General features: G+C 40.2%; 1 protein-coding gene across 1 annotated transcript in view; it reads right to left on the bottom strand.

Moving 5' to 3' along the window:
* Positions 1 to 6,780: 6,780 nt before the first annotated feature.
* LOC132779663 (protein-glutamine gamma-glutamyltransferase 4-like) overlaps positions 6,781 to 21,789 on the bottom strand; it is a 38,894-nt gene continuing 23,885 nt past the window's right edge. The window contains exons 4-12 of the mRNA XM_067470565.1: positions 21,654 to 21,760; positions 18,986 to 19,115; positions 17,991 to 18,109; positions 16,983 to 17,090; positions 14,788 to 14,962; positions 13,836 to 13,968; positions 12,114 to 12,217; positions 9,848 to 10,099; positions 6,781 to 7,109 (exon numbers count right to left, since the gene is read on the bottom strand). Of these exons, the coding sequence (XP_067326666.1) occupies positions 6,781 to 7,109; positions 9,848 to 10,099; positions 12,114 to 12,217; positions 13,836 to 13,968; positions 14,788 to 14,962; positions 16,983 to 17,090; positions 17,991 to 18,109; positions 18,986 to 19,115; positions 21,654 to 21,760 (1,457 nt within the window). The remainder of the gene's footprint in view (positions 7,110 to 9,847; positions 10,100 to 12,113; positions 12,218 to 13,835; positions 13,969 to 14,787; positions 14,963 to 16,982; positions 17,091 to 17,990; positions 18,110 to 18,985; positions 19,116 to 21,653; positions 21,761 to 21,789) is intronic.

The raw sequence follows: 21,789 nt of genomic DNA, 5'->3' as shown, positions 1-21,789 counted from the left end.
ATTCAGTAATTTCAATAAATCTCACTGCAGTGATTCCTTTCACTTGAGTGGAGTTCCATTTGGCCACTATCATTTGGTCTCCAGTTTTCTTTGCCACATACTCTATTTTGGATGTTACAGTGTCTTGTGGTAGTACAGTCCTAATAAACAAACAAAAGAAAAACATGGAAATCAGTACACTTAATCCTTTCTATATAGATTCTCTGTAAACCAGTGGTTCTTAGCCTGTGGGCCACGTACCACCAGTGGATCATGAGGATGAAAATCTGGTCCGCGAGCCTCCTTCCTCTTTATTTTATTTTATTTTTATTTCCGCTCCTTTTGTGCTACCTGCCACTCTTTCCCTGTTGCTGACCATGGCATATGTTCTGTATCAGAAACTAGAGCTGATGTAATCTATCCAATGCAATTTTCTGAATCAGCACCCCAAATAAACAAACCAAATCTAAAGTTGATCAGTATTCAAACATTGCGCTTGTTTGAATACTGATATATCCAGGCTACGGTCATCTCAAGACTGGACTACTGCAACGCCCTCTACATTGGCCTTCCTCTGTTGGTGACCCAGAAGCTCAAGTTGGTACAAAATGCAGCTGCTCAGCTTCTTGCGGGAATTCTGATGAGATGCCACATAACACCAATCTTACTGCAGCTGCATTGGCTAACAATTGAGCACTGGATCACTTTCAAAGTGATGGTATTCACCTTTAAGGCCTTGCATGGTCTGGGGCCACTGTACCCCAGGGACTGCCTCCCCCTACCAACCTCAGAGATCCCTCTGTTCTGAGGACCAAGATTTGTTGGAAATTCCCAATGTCAAGACCTTGCGTCACAGCAACTAGACGCAGAGCCTTTACAGCAGTGGCACCATCACTCTGGAATGCTCTGCCACCTGAAGTCCGTGCCTTGCGGGACTTATCAGCTTTCCGCAGGGCATGTAAGACATATCTGTTTCGACAGGCCTTTGATCTTTGATATTGCTGTTTTTAAATTGTTTTGATTTTTTTTTTAATTGTGTTAGATTTTAGCCTGTTCTTGTAAGCCATTCCGAGCCCCAGGGGAGTGGCGGCATATAAGTTTGAATAATAAATAAATAAATATGGATTTGGAGAGAGAACTTATGAAGCAATTGTACCATTTCAGCCATCCAGGAAGACTGTATACAGAGCAAAAGCAGACCCTTGTTTGACATCTGCCAGTGTATCAGGTATCTTTTCTACAAACCCATCTGCAGACAAAACCTGTGCAAGACTTATTAGTGTGAGCTTGTAAAGAAAGTTAAATACAGCAAATTCTTATCCTCTGTCAGAGGAGAACTGTGTTTTTGAATATGGTTCTGTTTTGATATCTGTTCAGAAAATACATGCCAACTAGCAACCTCATGTTTAGAAACATACGCATGCCCAAAAATGTGCAGGGAGAATCCATAGAGCAAGGTAACTATGGACACTGTTTCCATTGTTTTAGAAAATTTAATTTATGTTGGAAACTTCTCAGTTGGATGCAGACTGTTTATCGGCTGTTCAGTTATTGGTAGTTTTATATTTTATATGGTTTGTTATATATTTTCTTTATTGCACTGATTGTAAATTAACATCTGAAGACTTTGGCTTGACAGGCAGGATAAAGAAGCATTTCCCCCTGTAACATTATTTTGTTCCCCTTCCCTTGAGCAGAGTTGGTTTGGTGTTCTAAATCTAATCCTCTGAGACATGTGAGAACTGCAAGAAGAAATGCTCCTTTTAGGTTAAAGATAGGAGTTGATACTAGCAGACCGAAGACTTTTTTTTTTGCACTGATGCAAATGTTTGCTTTACTATTATAGCAGTTTTTAAAAGACTTTCTGGTAGCATTATACAACATAAACACAACCTGTATGTATATCTATATACATAAAAATGCTCTGTGCATAATGAGTACCTTAAAAACAAAAGAACCAATGAATGAAATGACACCAAATTTGGCAACAAAATGTCTCACAACGCTCTTGTTATTTTTATCAACTTATACTAGCCTCAGTGTGAATACCTTTGTGGTTAAAGCATTATTCAAGTCAGCTTTTAACAGCCTCTAAGAAAACTATAGTGACACAGAGTGTGTTACTGAACAACCTCTCAATAATACCTCAGCCTGTTTATTGTTAATATGGTGGCAGCGGAAATCCTTTGAAGAATCATTTTAAACCTCTCATAGAATCATAGAATCATAGAATCAAAGAGTTGGAAGAGACCTCATGGGCCATCCAGTCCAACCCCCTGCCAAGAAGCAGGAATATTGCATTCAAATCACCCCTGACAAATGGCCATCCAGCCTCTGCTTAAAAGCTTCCAAAGAAGGAGCCTCCACCACACTCCGGGGCAGAGAGTTCCACTGCTGAACGGCTCTCACAGTCAGGAAGTTCTTCCTAATGTTCAGATGGAATCTCCTTTCTTGTAGTTTGAAGCCATTGTTCCGTGTCCTAGTCTCCAAGGAAGCAGAAAACAAGCTTGCTCCCTCCTCCCTGTGGCTTCCTCTCACATATTTATACATGGCTATCATATCTCCTCTCAGCCTTCTCTTCTTCAGGCTAAACATGCCCAGTTCCCTAAGCCGCTCCTCATAGGGCTTGTTCTCCAGACCCTTGATCATTTTAGTCGCCCTCCTCTGGACACATTCCAGCTTGTCAATATCTCTCTTGAATTGTGGTGCCCAGAATTGGACACAATATTCCAGATGTGGTCTAACCAAAGCAGAATAGAGGGGTAGCATTACTTCCTTAGATCTAGACACTATGCTCCTATTGATGCAGGCCAAAATCCCATTGGCTTTTTTTGCCGCCACATCACATTGTTGGCTCATGTTTAACTTGTTGTCCACGAGGACTCCAAGATCTTTTTCACACGTACTGCTCTCGAGCCAGGCGTCCCCCATTCTGTATCTTTGCATTTCATTTTTTCTGCCAAAGTGGAGTATCTTGCATTTGTCACTGTTGAACTTCATTTTGTTAGTTTTGGCCCATCTCTCTAATCTGTCAAGATCGTTTTGAATTCTGCTCCTGTCCTCTGGACTATTGGCTATCCCTCCCAATTTGGTGTCGTCTGCAAACTTGATGATCATGCCTTCTAGCCCTTCATCTAAGTCATTAATAAAGATGTTGAACAGGACCGGGCCCAGGACGGAACCCTGCGGCACTCCTCTCGTCACTTCTTTCCAAGATGAAGAGGAAGCATTAGTGAGCACTCTCTGTGTTCGTCCACTTAACCATTTACAGATCCACCTCACCGTAGTTTTGCCTAGCCCTCTACATTCCAATGGTTCCCAGTTTCTAGCTTTTAAATATACAGTTGGTTTCAACCACTATACTCCCTCTATATTTTGATAAGCTAGTCTGTAGTGGTGGTGTCATCGTTATAATTTGGTTGAGCAGCGTTGTGGGATTATTTTCCTATATTTCTCCGTCTGATAAAATTCAAAAATTTAAATTCTTCTCTACTACTCGGCCTTCCTGCTATCGTTATAGACACCATTAGCTGCAGTCTATATCCATATCTCAACCTTCTTCATATCTCTGTGATCTGTCTTTGTCTCCATGTCTGATCTGCCCATGGCTTTGTGAGGCATTAATGATCCTGGTTTTGGGATGCTTGGCCTTATTACTGGGACTCATCTACTTGGAGCGAAACAAAGCCCTTATAGCTACGTTCAACTTACCCATGGTCAAATGTCTTTAATAGAACATCTAGGTCTTCTACCAGCAGCTTGCAGTTTTCCAAGGGAATTGGCAGTACATTCTCTAAAACCAGTTCACAGGTTATTGTTTCATTTACCTTTGCTGTACTGGGCATCTGCAAAACATAGAGGTATCATTAGATTATTCAAAGGAATATAAACATATCTACATCCTGCATTAATACAAGCAGAATTAGCATATATTTAGAATCTTCAGGGTAGAACTGAATTACTTCCAGAAATGACCTTGGTCATGTAATAGTCATACTGTATGCACAAAGAGAAGTTCAAGCTACAGAAAACCACATGATATTCCACCATAGCAGTGGTTCCCAACCTTTTTTTGACCAGGGATTTCTTTGACCAGGAACCACTCTCCAACATAACATTAGTACCAAAGTGTTACAAACCAGTTTTTGCTCAACTTTAGATTTGATTTGGTTATTTCAGGTGCTGATTCAGAAAATTGCATTGGATAGACCACATCAGCTCTAATTTCTTATACAGAACATTTGCCATCCAGTAGTCGCCATCTGCTTGCCCACAGAAAACCATATTTAATAATCTAGAGCCATGGACCTTATTTTAGGTCTTGCAGTCCACCAGTGGCCCACAGGTTGGGAACCACTGCACTATAGTATGTATGAATAAAAGGACACATCAAAAACCCTCTTGCTTTGCCTGGCTTGACACACGTTCCTGCTATGTGTCCATATACAAACCGATAATGCAGAAACAGTGCGGTGCAGTGCTTGAACACTTTACTGCATACACTCTATACTGAGGTGTAAGCATACCCTGCTCTAGCCTCCCGTCATTTCACATATCCTCAAGCAATCTCCAACATCAATGTGAATAGTTCACTATTTTATACATGGCATGCCATTTAACTACACCATTGTATATAATGGGACTTGAGCACCCATGAACTTTGGTATCCACAGGACGTGTGTGCCCTGGAACCAAATGCTAGTGAATACTGAGAGCCCACTGTAATACACAAAACATCTATTGTCAGGAATCCATATCTTACACAGTTCTCTTTCTACGCAATACCAAAGCTTTTGTTTCTTACCAAAACTGTAAGCTCTGGGTATAGAAAAGTCAATGTCAGGGGCTTTATGAGTTTCTCATTGGTTTCCTGAACATTAGCAAAAATGTTGACTTTGACCAGAAGTTCATCCTCTGTTTGACTCAGCACCTTCATGTAAGCATCAGCAGGTATTTTCAGAGGCATCTCAGCAACTGCATCAACACAACAAAGAGAAAGTTGGGGAAAGAAACATGCATTTGGGTTGTTGTGAGTTTTCCGTGTTGTATGGCTATGTTCCAGAAGCATTCTCTCCTGACGTTTTGCCTGCATTATGGCAAGCATCCTCAGAGGTTGTGAGGTCTGTTGCAAACTAGGAAAATGAGGTTTATATATCTGCCAAATGTCCAGGGTGAGAGAAAGAACTCTTGTCTGTCTGAGGCAAGTGTGAATGTTTCAGTTGGCTACCTTGATTAGCACTGAATGACCTAGCGGTTTCAAGGTGCGGCTTCCTACTGACTGGGGGAATCCTTTGTTGCAAGCTGTTCCTGATTGTTGCTTGTCTGGAATTCCCCTATTTTTGAGTGTTGTTCTTTATTTACTGTTATGATTTAAGAGGTTTTTTTTTAAAAAAATACTGGTAGCCAGTCTTTCATTTTCATGGTTTCTTCCTTTCTGTTGAAATTGTTCACATGCTTGTGGATTTCAGTGGTTTCTCTGTATAGTCTGACATGGTAGTTGTTAGAGTGGTCCAGCATTTCTGTGTACTCAAATAATATACTGTGTCCAGGTTGGTTCATCAAGTGCTCTGCTATGGCTGACTTCTCTGGTTGCAGTGCCTTTCATGTTCCCTGATTCGTGTTTGATGGTCCCTATGTAGACTTGTCCACAGCTGCATGGTAGAGGTGAGAGGATCCTTCTTGTCCTTTGCTGAACATAGCATTTGTTGGATTTTCTTAGTGGATCTATAGATAGTTGTAGGTTGTGTTTCTTCATCAACTTCCCTATGTGGTCAGTGATTCCCTTGATTTATAGTAAGAACATTTTTCCTCTGGGTGGATCTTTACTCTCGTGGCTTGTTCTCGGTCTTGCAGCTCTTCTGATGTCTGTGGTGGAGTATCCATTGGCCTGTTTATATATCTGTGGAATGTCCAGGGAAATCCACAGATATATAAACTCTATTTTCCTAGTTTCCAACAGACCTCACAACTTCTGAGGATGTCTGCCATAGATGAAGGCAAAACATCAGGAGACAATGCTTCTGGAACATGGCCATACAACTTTGAACAACCCAGTGATTCCATCCATGAAAGCCTTCAACAATACATTAAACATGCATTTAATACAGAAAAAGAGGGGAACTTGGGGGATATGGATACTTTCTAGAATTATGCCTAACTCAGTTGGGCCTAATCACTTTGTTCCTGAATCCAGAATCTGATGTTTTCCATTTGAAGTGAAAAATATTATATGATGAACAGAGGAAAGAGAGGAAGAAGCTTCTGAAAAAAAGAGGGATTCACATGCCCTGCTCTGAACTGTGGTTGTAACCCAGCATTCCTAAAAATAGGAAGGCTATTTAGGCTGTGCCTACACTAGCCAAAATATTCCAGAATATTCTACTCTGATGCTGCCCCAGATACAGCACAGGAGTGACCGAAAGACAGTCAGCTGTCCACACAGTTGGCTGAATCCAATCAAGTGACATCATCAGCAAAGCTCCAGAGAACTGCTTCTGGCTGGCCATGCTGCGGTGGACCTTTGTGTGTGTGTGTGTGTGTATTGGATTGCCCTGAATCCAGCCCAATCCAACTGTCCATACATCAAAAATACCATGTTCACTCAAGGGATTTTTGGAAGCTCCAGAGTAACTTGCATTTCATTTTATGTCAGGTTAATGGCTAGAAGTAATGCTTCTTCTGCAGATCCATCGTATGACTGCTTGAAGCAAGTTCAAAATAAGTTCATTTTAAGTCCATGTAGGCATGGCATTAGATAAAGACTGGGATGCTGTTTGTCTGCAGGGATGAACACAGCCATAATCAAAATTTAAGTCTGTGAAAGTTTGTATACACACCTGTCTTGCCTTCTGTCAGGATCGTCTGCTGGATAGTTCCAATGGTGGCCTCTATTTCTCCAGTGTATGACTCCAAATGACAAGAAGCCCAAAGGTTGACCACCCGTGCAACTCCTGACTTGCTCTTAATAGTAATATTCAGATCAATGGGTTGTCCTGTTGGGACTACTTTCTCTTCTTCACACCCAAGCTCAATGCTTTCCTTGATGAACTTTAAGGCTTGTTTTGATCCATGATAGGGGTCTTTTAAATGCGACATAGCAATTTCCATCGCTTTCCTTTCTTCTTCAGAGTCTAAAAGCAGGAAAATAAAGTAAAATACTTCAACCCTTAATGCTTGACAAGTTATTTTTCAGTTGTATATACAAAAAATATTTTCTCATAAATACAGAATCTTGGATATTGGTTATTTAAATCTAGTTGCATGTTGGGGTATTGTACCTAAACAACTCTGGATGGCCTATCTTGAGTGAAACAGGCAATATGCTATCTGGTTATTTCTCTTGAAGCTTTCCACAGCCTTCCACAGTATGGATCCCAAGACATTTCTGGATGAGGTGTTTGGGACCGGCAGAAGAGATATGCAGGGCTCTTGAAGGTGTCGCTAGGCATCTTTTGCTCTGTTGCCTTGCAGTTTTGCAGTAAAGGTAAAGGTAGTCCCCTGACATTAAGTCCAGTCATGTCTGACTCTGGGGTGTGGTGCTCATCTCCATTTCTAAGCTGAAGAGTCAGCGTTGTCCGTAGACACCTCCAAGGTCATGTGGCCGGCATGACTGCATGGAGCGCTGTTAAGCAGTGGCAATGCACAAATACTTTTTTGTCAATGCTATCTGATATTTTCATGAGCAAAGTGAGAAAAGTTTATAGTTTATCTTACTTTTATCACGGTTAAATAAATCTGTGGCTGAGCTAAGCTGTTGTCTGCAATCAGTAAGGGTTTGGAGGTGGCTGATTAACCAAGATTTAATCTGGATGACACACAGCCAGTGTGTGGACAATTAGAGATAAAGCACATAGTGCTGTTAATCTGAATCTTATTTAATAGTCTCAACTAAAGACAATGAAATAAGATTGTTGGCTCAATTATTAAAGGATAAATCACTACATACATGAGTGAAAAATGCATCATTGAGAGCCGAAGAACAGAACATGACAACAAGAGGAACATAAGTGAGCTTTCCTTGAGTGTCCAAGCCATTCGTTTGTTGAAGTTCTCTTGCCCTTGCCTGGGCATACAATCCTGGGCCATGCAATGATCTGGTTGCGCCATACATACATACATACATACATACATACATATATATATACATATGAAGCCAGATCACCAAAACGTAGGCCCATCTTTGTTCAAGATCCTTCCTGTCCCACTGAAAACTTGTATTTCAAGGCAACTTAAAAGACACAGACCAATAGTGTTCGCCTACTAGCATCGCTTTAGGTTGAGTTCCCTTTTCAGCACGGTCTGTCTTGCAGTAGAACTCGTATCACATAAGCGGCCCCAATATCGATCCCAAAGTGCCAAAGACACGAAAATAACACAATCATTTGTCTTCCATCAACAGGGAAAGGGGACAGACACAGCACACTGTCACCTCCTTCCTTCACATTCAACAAGCCAATACCCCCTTTCTCTGTGCTTATCGACTGCATTGGAAAAACAATTTGGCTTTGTTTGCAGCAGGGAATAAATTGTTTTCAGGGAGTCAACCGCAATAGTGTTTTAATGGATGAAAGGGAAGAAGGTGGCATGTGTGAATTTTTTTTTTCACAGCATAATTCCAGCCATTGTTTACACCGTTTGCCCAATTCGCGATGCGGCAATTGTCGTGAACAGTGTTCAGAGAAGGTTCTTTTTCAATACCGTTTTCTATATATTTATATATAATATATCTCTTACAAAGTCTGGAAGATCAATATAAATACTGCTCCAGAAATTAAAAAAAAGAAGAGTGCTTACACCCCACAAACTCAAATATGATATAGCTCAGTGTCCTAGGTTTAGAATCTTCTGTAAAAATCTTAACGGCGGAGAGGTTCAAGTTTTCGCAATTTCAGTGACACGCCGAATAACTCGTCTTGCTTGGAGGAGGGCGGCTGGACGGCATCCGGGGACTGGAATAAGACTCTGCCCCAGTGGTTGAACACATAGAAGGAGGGGTGGTTCCTCAATGTGTCAAACGTCTTATGTTTTAGCTCTGAAGTCGCATCCATGTCTTTAAATTCTCCTGCAATGTGTACTATCCCGTAACAGGTAACCGCAAAGGCCAGCAGTGTTTGAAGAACTATATCTATTGGCAAGGTTTCGTCTTCCTTTTCCGTTAGTCTCATATAGGAACGATTCTGGGCGGCGGAGAAGGCCGCGTGTGCCAAGGCGAAGAGCCCGACGAGCCCTTTCCACAGCGAGACCGCCGCCATCGTCTGCCCTCCCTCCAGCAGCCAAGGATCCCGACCGCGCATACATACATAAATCACATTGATTCCGTGGATCTGCTCTGTTTGGGACTAAGAATAGGATTTGATCTTGATTTTATATAATGGAAAGTGTTTTACTATGCCATTGTATATAATTAGACTTTAGTATTAATTGATTTTGGAACTAAACCCCAGCTGTACGCATTTTTAATACTGCCATGAGTTGCAAAATCAGCTGCTTTTTCAAACTGTTCACAAGATGCCAACCACAGACGCAGGGAATATGTCAAGAGAAAATGCTGCTAGAACATGGCCATACCGCCCGGAAATTACACAACACCCCACGAAGTATAGATTATCACCAGACAAACTGGACTCATTGATACAGCCACTGGGTCTTTATTGACTATAGTGTTCAAATCAGGGTGGATTTATGGACAAAGTACTGGGCAGGATGTTCATAACAGGCTGTTGAATAGTCTGGATCCCTTTCTTGTAGATCAGTGCTTAGAAATGGCAAATAGTGATTGGTAACAGGGCCCTTCTCCTGTGGCACCCTATATTTATGGTGGGTTTTTGGTACTCTGTTAATAAAACAAAAAACAGATTATATTACTTACCTTCTGGAAATTTGTATTCATCTTTGATATCTTCATATGTGTCTTTGCCAATAGCTTTGGTGAGGATTTTCTCTCCTATTTCTTCGGAATCTACTCTGTAATCAACATATTTATCTTCTCCATTAACTTTCTCTATGGCCCAATGGACCACATCTGCATTCACTGCAGAAAACAGTAACATGGTGTCATAGTTAAGATTGACTTCTCCATATTTGATTGCCTTTACAGATGCAGGGCCGCAACGAAAAATCCCTATGGAGAAGTATGAAGAATATTATTTTTCCTCTGTTTACATAAAAAGCAATTATCTTGCTGTACAATCTTTCTGTATGCATGCATCCAAAAGTGAATGGCAGCTGAACTTCAGCTAAAGAAAAAGTAATAGCAATTGCTAAACTGTGGTTTCAGTCCACAAACTGTTAAGTATTATGATTTCAGAAATCTAGGGACTTCAGACCAGCCTGCTCTCTCATCACAATCACATTGTTTAAGCAAATGGAAACGTGCGTATCATCATTGAAACAATCACATCCACACATTACTGCAATTGCACTACGCCAATGATCTATGGTGCAAATTTGTGGAGTCAGGTTTCTGCACAGTCTTGTTTCCCAGTTATTTTTGCCCTGCCTAGTTTGGAGGAAATCAGCAAAGCCACCAGCCAACTAAAAAATAACAAAGCCAACAGACCTGATAGGATCCCTGCTGAAATATTTAAAGAGGTTGGACCTGAGCTGAAACAACAACTTCACCAGCTCATTGAAAAAGTTTGGGCAACCAAGAAAATCCCAGCAGACTTCAAAGATGCCACCGTCATCATCCTTTTCAAAAAGGGGGAAAGAATAGACTGTAGAAACTACTGAGGTATCTCCCTCTCTGTTGGGAAAACTCTCACAAGAATCCTTGCAAACCGCTTTCTACCCATCTCAGAAGAAATATTCCCAGAATCCCAGAACAGATTCTCCCCCTCCAGAGGAATGGTAGATATGATCTTCACTGCACGACAGCTCCAAGAAAAATTCAGGGAATAAAATCAACCACTGTACATGGCATTCATTGACCTTGCAAAGGCATTTGACACAGTGAATCACAGTGCTCTATGGACCACCCCCCCCCCCCAAATTGGATGCCCTGACAAATTTGTGGACATCCTACAGCTCCTCCATGATGACATGATCGCCACAGTCTTGGATAGCAATGGCTCCCAAAGTGACCCATTTAAGGTGGAATCAAGTGTCAAAACAGGGATATGTTATTGCCCCAACTCTATTTTCCATCTTTATAGCTAGGATACTGCACCTAGTTGATGCGAAGCTTCCTACCAGTGTGGAAATCATCTATCAGAGAGATGGCAAGGTAAAGCCAAAACCAAGGACACAAAAACATCTGTTATAGAACTGCAATGTGCCAATGATAACATTGTCTGTGTTCATTCAGAAGACCTGCAATCCACTGTAAACACCTTTGCAGAAGTATACAAAAAGCTTGGCCTCTCACTAAACATTGAAAAAACCACAGTGCTATTTCAGAAGGTACCAGCCAATCCCTCTGCAATGCCAGAAATACAGCTTAATGGTGTAATGTTAGAAAATGTTGACCATTTCCACTATCTTGGCAGCCACCTCTCCACAAAAGTTAACATCAACACTGAAATACAACACCATCTGAGCTCTGTGAGTGCAGCATGTTTTCAAATGAGAGTGTTTGAGAATTAGGACATTCATAGGGCGACCAAGATGCGACGAATCCTGATAAATGGATTTTCTTCTACCATACTTGTACAGCATCACCCTTAATGCTTTCATACAGTTGCTGCATATGACAGGGACGCAACCACTGCCATTTTTGAGCTCCCCCCACCATATGCGGCAACCACAGATTCTTCAATCTGGATAGGAAGTTTCAGCACCTGCTCTATAAGACAACTTCTAGCGTATAAGATTACTCATTCGTATAAGACTATTCCCACTTATAAGACGATTCCTGTGTATAAGATGACTCCCAGGTATAAGACAACCCCTGACTTTTGAGAAGATATTCTTGGGTTTAAAAGTATATGCCAGAAAATACAGTAACTATTTGATTTAGAAACCATCTCCAGTCTCACTGCCTGAATTTATTCAGAGTTTTTTAAAAAAAAAATGGCATAAAAAAGAAGTGGCATCACTGTACTAGAAATATATGTGTTTAATCTAACCAAATTTAAATCTGAGAAATGTTTAACTTTTTAATTTGTCTAGACTTGTATAATTTCATCAGGTCTTACCTTTGCTCTTTTCCAGAGGTGTGCCATCAACTGCCTGCCAGCCATCATGCCCTTCTGGTAAGTCTGGTCTTTTCATCCAGACGTCATTCCATGCATGGAAGTTCCTATGGGCAGTTAGATGACAAAATTGAAAATAAAAATAATCTGCAATTGCAGGTACAACCATCAGAGGAATAATGCTTTCATATATTAAGTCAAACCATTGGTCTCTCTAGGTCATCAGAGCAGATACTGATTGGTAGTGTTAGCTTATTTCATGCTCTACCTTAAAGTCCTAGAGTTTAAATCCAGCAACTTCTATATGCCAAGTTGCACTCTTTCATAGAACTATTTTCAAATTCTCCCCCAGTTTTGTGCCACCGTATGTGTTGGACAACATATCCAAGATGGCTGTTGGCCACATCAGCTGAAACTATTAGAACTGTTGCCAGGATGTCTGGAGATCAGGGATGGTAATACAGTATTTGTATTTTTTTATTATATTGAAATTATTTTTACTCTAATACTTCCACTCTGGATATAACATAATAGGGGTATAACAATGATAACAAACACACTTATAAAAACTAAAGTAATTTACAAAGGAGAAGAAAGGGATGAAAAGAGAATTTTTAAAATGCAGGTGTATTTATTTCTAAATACAGGGAGCCCAGAGTAAAAAACATCCAATGACTCATAGTTAAGAATGGGGGTGAGACAATAGGAAGTGAGAGAAATCTACCCCTTGAAGGGAAATTCACTCCTGAAAGAGTTATCATGGGGAGAAGATATCTCTACTGAAGCTGTATCACTAATCCTTGTTCCAACTCACAAACCAATTTTTTTCAAAAGTGTTATCACAGGGACAGAAAGTGAGTGAAATCTTCTGAACAGGAGACAGACAGCAAAATAAACACCACAGGGGTACTAAACACTTCCCTATGTGATCCAAAGCTTTAAAAAATGTTTTGGCTGGAGTTACACTTTAAAATATTCTTGTTCCAACTTACATACAAATTCAACCTATTATTTATTATTTATTTATTTACAGTTCTTATATTCCGCCCTTCTCACCCCGCAGGGGACTCAGGGCGGATTACAGTGTACACATATATGGCAAACATTCAATGCCAGTTTGACAAACAACGTTTAACAGACAAATACACCGAGGCTATTTAACTTTTTTTTCTGGCCGCCAGGGGAGCTGCTGCTTTTCATCGTCCATCAACGACACCGATGAAGTTCTCCCGCATTCCACATTCCCCGGAGTCTTTTTTCTTTATGGCCTCATAAATTAGTTAAATTTAGCCTCCCACACAAGGTGGTACCTTATTTTCCTACTTGACAGATGCAACTGTCTTTCGGATTGCAAAGGTCGACAACGGGCTACACAATGGCTGGACACCCACTCCAGCCCGGGCTGGCTTCGAACTCATGACCTTTTGGTCAGAGTGATCTTAATGCAGCTGACACTCAGCCAGCTGCGCCACAATTCCTTCTATTGTATACAGCCACTATTTTGTAGCTAGCTGGTTTTTGTAGTATTAAGTTTTATCGCTGTTTTAAGTATAATTGGGTCAATTTTATTGTTATCATTTTTGTTCATAACTTGAGGACTGCCTATACATTCTATTTTTAGTTTAATTATGCATCTAATATAGTGAAAAAAGATAGATGCTGAATAAGAAAGGGGAAATCATTGTCTACAGTTACATTACAAGGGCATTAAAGGGTAATAATTACCACACAATATCTCCACCAAGTAGTCTTTCCTTCTTTTCATTGTAGTATATATCTACATTTATATTTCCCTCTTTATCACGACCTGCAGTTGTTGTTGTTACGCTTCTTGCTGGAATCCCGAGACAGCGCATGACTAGGACACAAAGAAGGATATCAGTTTTATTATTATTATTATTATTATTATTATTATTATTATTAACTTTATTTGTACCCCGCTACCATCTCCCCAAGGGACTCGGTGCGGCTTACATGACGCCAAGCCCAAACACAACAATACAAGCAATAAAACAACAATACAAGCAACTAAAATCATAGACAATAAAATAAACATTATCAAAAAACAACACATAATTAAAAACAGAGGGGAGGCCAAATGTAAAGTTAAAATTGGAGATATGCTGGGACATGAACGGAAGATGATACTGGTGTTCATGGAAGGGCATACAAGCAGACTTAAAAAATGTAAAGTGCTTTGGAGGACAAAGTGCTATGGGAACAGTTTAAGTCTATTGGTTTCTGTAGTTTCCTTTTTCACTGCTTACTTATATTCTCCAAGGCAGTGGTTCTCAACCAGTGGGTCCCCTGATGTTTTGGCCTTCAACTCCCAGAAATCCTAACAGCTGGTAAAGTTGCTGGGATTTCTGGGAGTTGTAGGCCAAAACACCCGAGGACCCACAGGTTGAGAATCACTACTCTAATGGATGGGGTAAGGGAATGGATTCCATTCCAAGTTGCCACTTCTAAGAATGTCCATGAGAAGTTAAAATGCAGGAGTCTTTTTCTGACCCTCTTGAGAAGAAGAGCCTTGAGAGATCAGATTAAAATACATCTAGAACAGTCTCATGTTTCCATCATCTATTAACGGGGACCCAGGGGCAACAGTAATGGGAAATTCACAGCAAGTGATATTCCAAGATATTCACAGCAAGTGATATTCCAAGATATGCCCTACCTGTGGTAAGAACACCAGAAAACACCCAGCACTGCGCATAAGAAACTGTTTTTTTTGTTCTGTAATATTGCTGCAAAATCCGCACACTTCCCTTCCAATCAGCAGGATTAGTACCATTTATATATGGGCTTCTCCATTTTCCAAGGATCACTCCCTTGTCATCCTTCATGTTAACCTAAGAAACAGTTCAAGAGGACAAAACCATACAGTGTAATCAGTTCTCCTTTTGACAACAGTCAGCAATTCACATTTGCAAGTTTGGCTTGATTTGATTATTCATGGATTTGATGAACACATTCTCTCTAGGAATTCTAGGTTCTCTTATTGAGATATTTCTTTGTCAGATCCAGCCAACTAAATATTCCTGTCATATTCATATTTGTTTATTTTTTAAAATTCATAAACTGTATTTCTATGCCAAACCTACCTAAAGCAGTAGGCAACATAATGTAAAAGCACAACATGCAAAAAATAAATCAAGAAAAACAGAAGAACCAAAGATCAGAATTAACAGTTAAAGCCAAAGAGTACCAGTATCCAGACTGCATTGCATAATACAGACGTTGGATGAGCTAAGGTTGGATAAGCAAGTCTCTACTGTACTACAATAGTCTGCAATGAAAATCCATCTCTAAGGTACTGAACCAACACCCTGAGCCCCCTTCTACACTGTCCTATATCCCAGAATTAATTCCAAGATTATCTGCTTTGAACTGGATTACAAAAGGGTTGAATGAAAAGTAATGCCTCCACCTTCGTAACTCCTCAACAGATGGCAGTACTGGTATGCGACAGGTACCAGCTTTTTTAGTAGACTCCTCTACAGTTCCATTTTGGCGGGAAGCCTTAGCATTGAACAGCTGTGTTGTTAAAGTACGAAGTATGGAACCCTGCACACACGGTCGGTCAATGTGACAAAAGCAATGTGCAGTCATTGAATTCTTGACAGCAGAAAGTGTCACCCCAAAGGAGATTCATCAGAGAATACAAGCTGTTTATGGTGATTGTGTTGATGTGAGTACTGTGCGTCATTGGGCGAGTAAGTTTAAAGATGTTGAGGTGGGAACATCTGACTTGCGTGACAAACAAAGAGTTGGACGTCCTGTGACAGCAACCACCAAGTTTCACAAGCAAAAGGTTGAAAGATTGATTCAGGATAATCGTTGTATCACTCAGAGAAATTTCAAGCATAATCGGCATTTCACAAGAATGTGTGGGTCACATTATTGCTTTGCTTGGCTATTGGAAGATCTGTGCACAATGGGTACCCAGGATGCTGATGCCTGAAACAAAAGTGCACAGACTTGAAACTTCAGGGACTGGATCTCACTACCATACGACATCCTCCATACAGTCCAGATTTAGCACCATCTGACTTCCATCTGTTCCTGACAATGAAAGAAGATCTTCGAGGACATCATTATGCTTCTGATGAAGACGCTGAGAGAACTGTGAGATGCTGGTTGTGGAAACAGAGTGTCGACTTCTTCTGTGACGGCTTCAAAAAACTTGTTTATTGTTGGCAGAAATGGTGATTATGTGGAAAAGTGAATAGTGGTAGTTAAAGAGCACATTCTAAGGATTACTTCTGCGTTTGATTTATTAAAATATTCCCATCCAAATCCAAGTAATGAAGGTGGAGGCATTACTTTTCATTCAACCCTCGTAGGAGTCTACATAGCCAGAAAATCTGAGATGAACAGATAATCTGGGATCAGATCCTGGGATATAGGGCTATGTGGAAGGGGCCTTAGATGTACTAAAAGCCTGTAATTACTGGACCTGACAGACACTCATTGGAAAATAATTTTGCAGAAGAAGAGCCACTTCCAAGAAGGGTCTATTCTTTGTGCTCAGCACCCAAACAGGATCTTCAAATTTAACCTGTGTGAGAGCGGGAAACACTCAGTTTACGTTAAGCTGCTCCCTTGAGTAACCCAATTCCACACATTAAAACAGAAAGATTAAAAAAATAAAAGTAAATTCTGGAAGCACAGTGCAATTATTAGGTAAACTTTTGTTTTCCCAGGACATATCTTTGGGTTTGCAGAGATTCTTGGGCTGGCTGGGCCTAATAATTCCAAGTATCGTTGCTCCATCTTCTTCATAGTATAGCATTCATGAGTTTATAGCTGTGCCACACAAGCATGCTGTGTAAATCTAATTCCTATTAGAACATTTATTAAAGGACATACCAATGCTGACATAGCTCTGGCAATCATAATTGGATCTCGACGATCGTTTGGTCCAAGTTCACTCATGTGCAAGAGGTACATACAGCAATCCAAGATTTCTTCTTCAAACTGATTTGTGATAGAAAGCAAAGTTTGATCATTCTTCAGTTCTCCATTGGAAAATATTCTCATTAGTAAACCCAACAAAGACTCTGTTAATCTGGGTTTTAAAAGCTATATAAGATTTCTTGAATGCATGTAATGTTTGTGAATTTCTGTGACTCATAGCAAACTCGGGAGTCTTGTTGCTATTTTTGCAGCGAACAACACAGAAACAGGTTCAGAGCGTCTTCTGTATTCCATAGGCTGCATGAATTTATTATGTCATTTATTTATCTTCTAATTTTGTAGGTTATGTGCAACAAAAGAAAATAAATAAAACAATTCTTTAATAGCAAATTCAAAAAACTATTTTTAAAGGAGGTTTAACTAACATACATTCACAATTAATACAGCTCCAAAAGTTTACCTTGGTTTAGAATTTGCTTTGAATGTCTAAGTGGAATATCTCTTCCTTCAGAAGATGTCATAATGTTCTGGCAACATTTACTGAAGTGCCCTCTAAAACAAAAGTTAGCCACGTGCAGACCCTAAGATCCCACTTTCCAATTCCTCAAGCCCACAAACACAGCCCCTGAATTTAAAATAAAAATAGCTTTAAAACATTGAAAACCCACCCTACCCACAGTATTTTACATCCACATAAGGTATGGGGTTGTATTGTATTGTAATCTATTTTGTTTGCCGTTATTTATGGAGCCCCCAGAGGCACAATGGGTTAAACCCTTGTGCCGGCAGGACTGCTCACCGAAAAGTCAAAAAGCCGCTATTTATATAGCCAAATGTACCTCTGCATCACTCTTGTTTCCACCATGTTTTTTGTAGATTCACATTTGAATAAGTGAAATGCAAGTGCATGCTTATATCCAAAAAACAAAAAGAATGAAATAGATGTGTAGGTCTTTTTACCTGTCCATAGTGCCAAGCCAGTGGGATTATATGTTCAGTTTGTCCACAATAGTGAAATCCAGTAGCATTGAGCACATACTCAGCTTTTTGAGCATCGCCAGCCATAAAAACAGAATCCACTAAAGCAAATGCACAAACACATTATTTTTAAGTTAATTCTCTCTTCCCCCTCCCCAGAAATCCCAGCCAGTTTTCCAGTTGTTAGGATTTCTGGAAGTTGAAGGCCAAAACATCTGGGGACCCACAGGTTGAGAACCACTGCCTTAGTAGATGATCCCCGTCTTAACACTGACAAGGAGTGTGTGTCCTGGTTGGTGCTTCTAGATCTCTCAGAGGAGGTTATGGGCCAGATGAAGAAAAATGTTATATGATGGGAGCTGGCCGGCTCCATGGGTGACCAGGGCTAGATTGGCATATGCTGCCGATTTCAGCCCCGAGTGACGAGGTCATTTGTGTTGACCTGAGGACTATAAAATCATCCTGGAGGACCTAGAAAAGTTTTAGAGATGATACTTCTTTGGGAATTTCGAAGTCCTTCAAGGTGACTCTAAGGGATGCTGGGACCAAAAGTCATTTAATCTAATCATGTTATGTAATATCCATGGTTTCAGCTTATTGTTACCCAGCTGATAATATATCCCTTGCCATTACAAAGATCTTACTCTAATCTTATCAAACATTCTTATGGATAATTACTGGATAATCCAGTCTTACTGGCTTTTGAAATAAGGAGCTTAAGGCCATCACCCTTACGTATCAGTGGTGGACATTGCATTTGTTATGATGTTATTGATTACCTTCACGCCATGGTTATTGTTTCCCAACTGATAATATATCCCTTGCCATTGCAAAGATCTTACTCTAATCTTATCAAACATTCCTTTGGATAATTACTGGATAATCCAGTCTTACTAGCTTTAGAAATAAGAAGCTTAAGGCCATCACCCTTACGTATCAGTGATTGATATTACATTTGTAATGATATTATTGATTACCTTCACACCAAGGATTGAACAATACATAGAGAAAATTCTTTCCAGGGTCACAAACATTAGACTCTGTCATCACATCCAGACTATATTTTCCAATAATTGCATCCGCTGGACTTGTCACAGCAATGAAGCACTACAATAAACACAAGACCCCCACGATACTGTATCAGGACAGCATATAACAAAATTAAGCATTAAATAAGACACACACAGTAATGCATCTCAGATGCCCTATTCCTTGATTACTAATAATAAATGATAAGAATAATGAAATAACCCAAAGTTAGCCTTTTCACTTGGCATTTGCCTGATTCAAGGGGAGTAAACAAATCTCTTTCTTTGAGTTTTCTAGGAGATGAACCACTAAGAATTACTGTCAGTTCTCCTCATTTGCTGGGGTTAGGGCAGAGGTTACCAACCTTGGTCCATGAACCACCAATGGTCTCCAGTAACCAAAATATGGCCTGCAGCCTCACTGTTACTACACCATTGCAACGGGAGTGCAATGCCGAGGCAATGGGGATGTCGGAAAGGGAGAGGCTAACTACCCTTTGGAGCCATTCCATGTGGCACCTGGAAGTGGGGGAGCCTTGGCGTCTTCATTTTTAGGCCTGTTCCTAGGGTTATTTGGGGTGCTGATTCAGAAACTTGCATTAGATAGACCACATCAACTCTAGATTATTAAATATGGTTTTCTGTGGGTGAGCAGACAGAGACTATTGGATGGCATATGTTCTGTATCAGAAACTAGAGATGATGTGGTCGTTCCAATACAGTTTTCTGAATCAGCACTCCAAATAATCAAACTGAATCTAAAGTTGACCAAAAACTGATTCGTAACCCTTTTGGTACTAAGTTGGACAGTGGTCCCTGGTCAAAGTGGTCCCTGGTCAAATAAAGGTTGGGAACCACAGGGTTAGGGGCACTGAATCTCTGTTAAAGTGAAAAACTATGAATAAAAACAGCTCCTTTTTTCGAAATAATATCTAGTTCCTCCAGCATGTCTATATAACTAACTTCTGTCATACTGGAAGACCTTGAAATTCCTTGCAAGAAATGTCAGTGAAATCTGCAAAGAATCAAATCCACAAAAATCAAACCTGCAAATGTGGAGGGTTGATTTATTGTATTGACTACCTGAATCCAATCCTGATTCTTGATGCTACAAATTGGAGACTTTGTTACATGTTGGTTTTATGTGGGATGGCACCAAGGGAACATGGTGCTCCAGTTCTACTGCATTCCTTCAGGAAAAAAGGCTGTTCAATAGAGAAACTTCTTTCTGGATACTATTTGGTGATTAATAGTACAAGTGAATTGGAGCAATCGGAGGTTTCCAGATCAAAATACAGTCCTTTTTTTTTTTTTTTTGCTTCATCACTTTGCATGGGTTTACCAAATTTGCACAACACCTCCCCAAATCCCTCATCCAGTTACGGTCTGTAGGCACAATTATGTGAGATTTGAGGTTAATTAGTTCAAATGTAACTTTTTCGAGCTCTGAACTAGACTTGAAATCCCACAAATCATTGTTAGTCTAATTTCTGTAATACGTATAATGTAAACACTGTTTTACAGTTCTAATATGTCTGTTTATACGTACAATTTATGTACTGTGGACAAACTGGATTAAATCCAGTTTTAGTTGGAAGAAGAGCAGATGTTCTTGGAAGAAACTGATTATCTGGACCCATCACAGTCTGGATTAGGTCAGGACACAGAACTGAAACAAGCTTAGTCTCCTTAGTGGATGATCTGCGTAGGGAACTTGTCCCTATTGGTTCTCTTAGACCTCTCAGTGGCCTTCAATGCTGTAGACCATGGTATTCTTCTGAGATGCCTTGTGAGATTGGGGCTTAGAGGTACTGTCTTGCAGTGGCCCCAGTCCTTCCTAAAGGGTCATTTTCCAACAGCTGTTGTTGGGGACTGCTGCTCGGCCCTGCAACCATTGATTTGTGGGGTCCCGCAGGGTTCGGTACTGTCCCCCACGTTGTTTAACATCTACATGAAGTTGCTGTGAGAGACAATCTGGAGTTTTGGAGTTTGATGCCATCTGTATGTAGATGACGTCCAACCCTGTTACTCCTTTCCACCTGTGGCTAAGGAGGCTGTTCAGATCCTGAACCGGTGTGTGGTGGCTGTGATGGTCTGGATGAGGGAGAACAAATTGAAATTGAATCCAGACAAGATGGAGGTACTCCTGGTCAGTTGAAAGGCTGAACAGGGTATAGAATTACAGCCTTTGCTGGATGGAGCTAAATAAATAAATTTCCCAAAATGAATGAAACTTCTTTATCACACTTATAGGCTATTGCATGATTTAATGGCATTAGTTCATAGGTGACATGAAGTTATTGACCTCCAAAAAACCCTTCTTTTCCCACATTTTGTAACATGGGCTCTTGGTTCACATGTAATGCTTGTGGCAAAGAAGAACAAGAAATTGACAGCAATGCCATTTGTATCTTCTCTTTTTAGGTTCCTATGTCACTTGGGTATCAACTCCATTCGTTATACAATGAAGAATTTTTGCATAAACATTTTTAACACACAAATTCTCAAAGATTAATCATGCGTTCAGCAATTAAAAATACTTTCTCTAAGACAGCCATATAACTCAACAAGTGTTCTAGTTGGTTATTTCAGTGTAGGAAATCCCAAACATATATACCTTATTCCCATTTGTTTGACAGATCTTGGCATGCCATCCTTGATCATTCTGCCCTGACTTTGTGTCCAAGCATAATAATGTTCCATTGGATTGAACTGGATTTTCACCTGTTAGTAATTCACAAAGAGTAATGTTA

The sequence above is a fragment of the Anolis sagrei genome, chromosome 6, assembly GCF_037176765.1.
Source record: "Anolis sagrei isolate rAnoSag1 chromosome 6, rAnoSag1.mat, whole genome shotgun sequence".
NCBI lineage: Eukaryota > Metazoa > Chordata > Lepidosauria > Squamata > Dactyloidae > Anolis > Anolis sagrei.
This window is presented reverse-complemented; position numbering and strand designations above follow the sequence as displayed.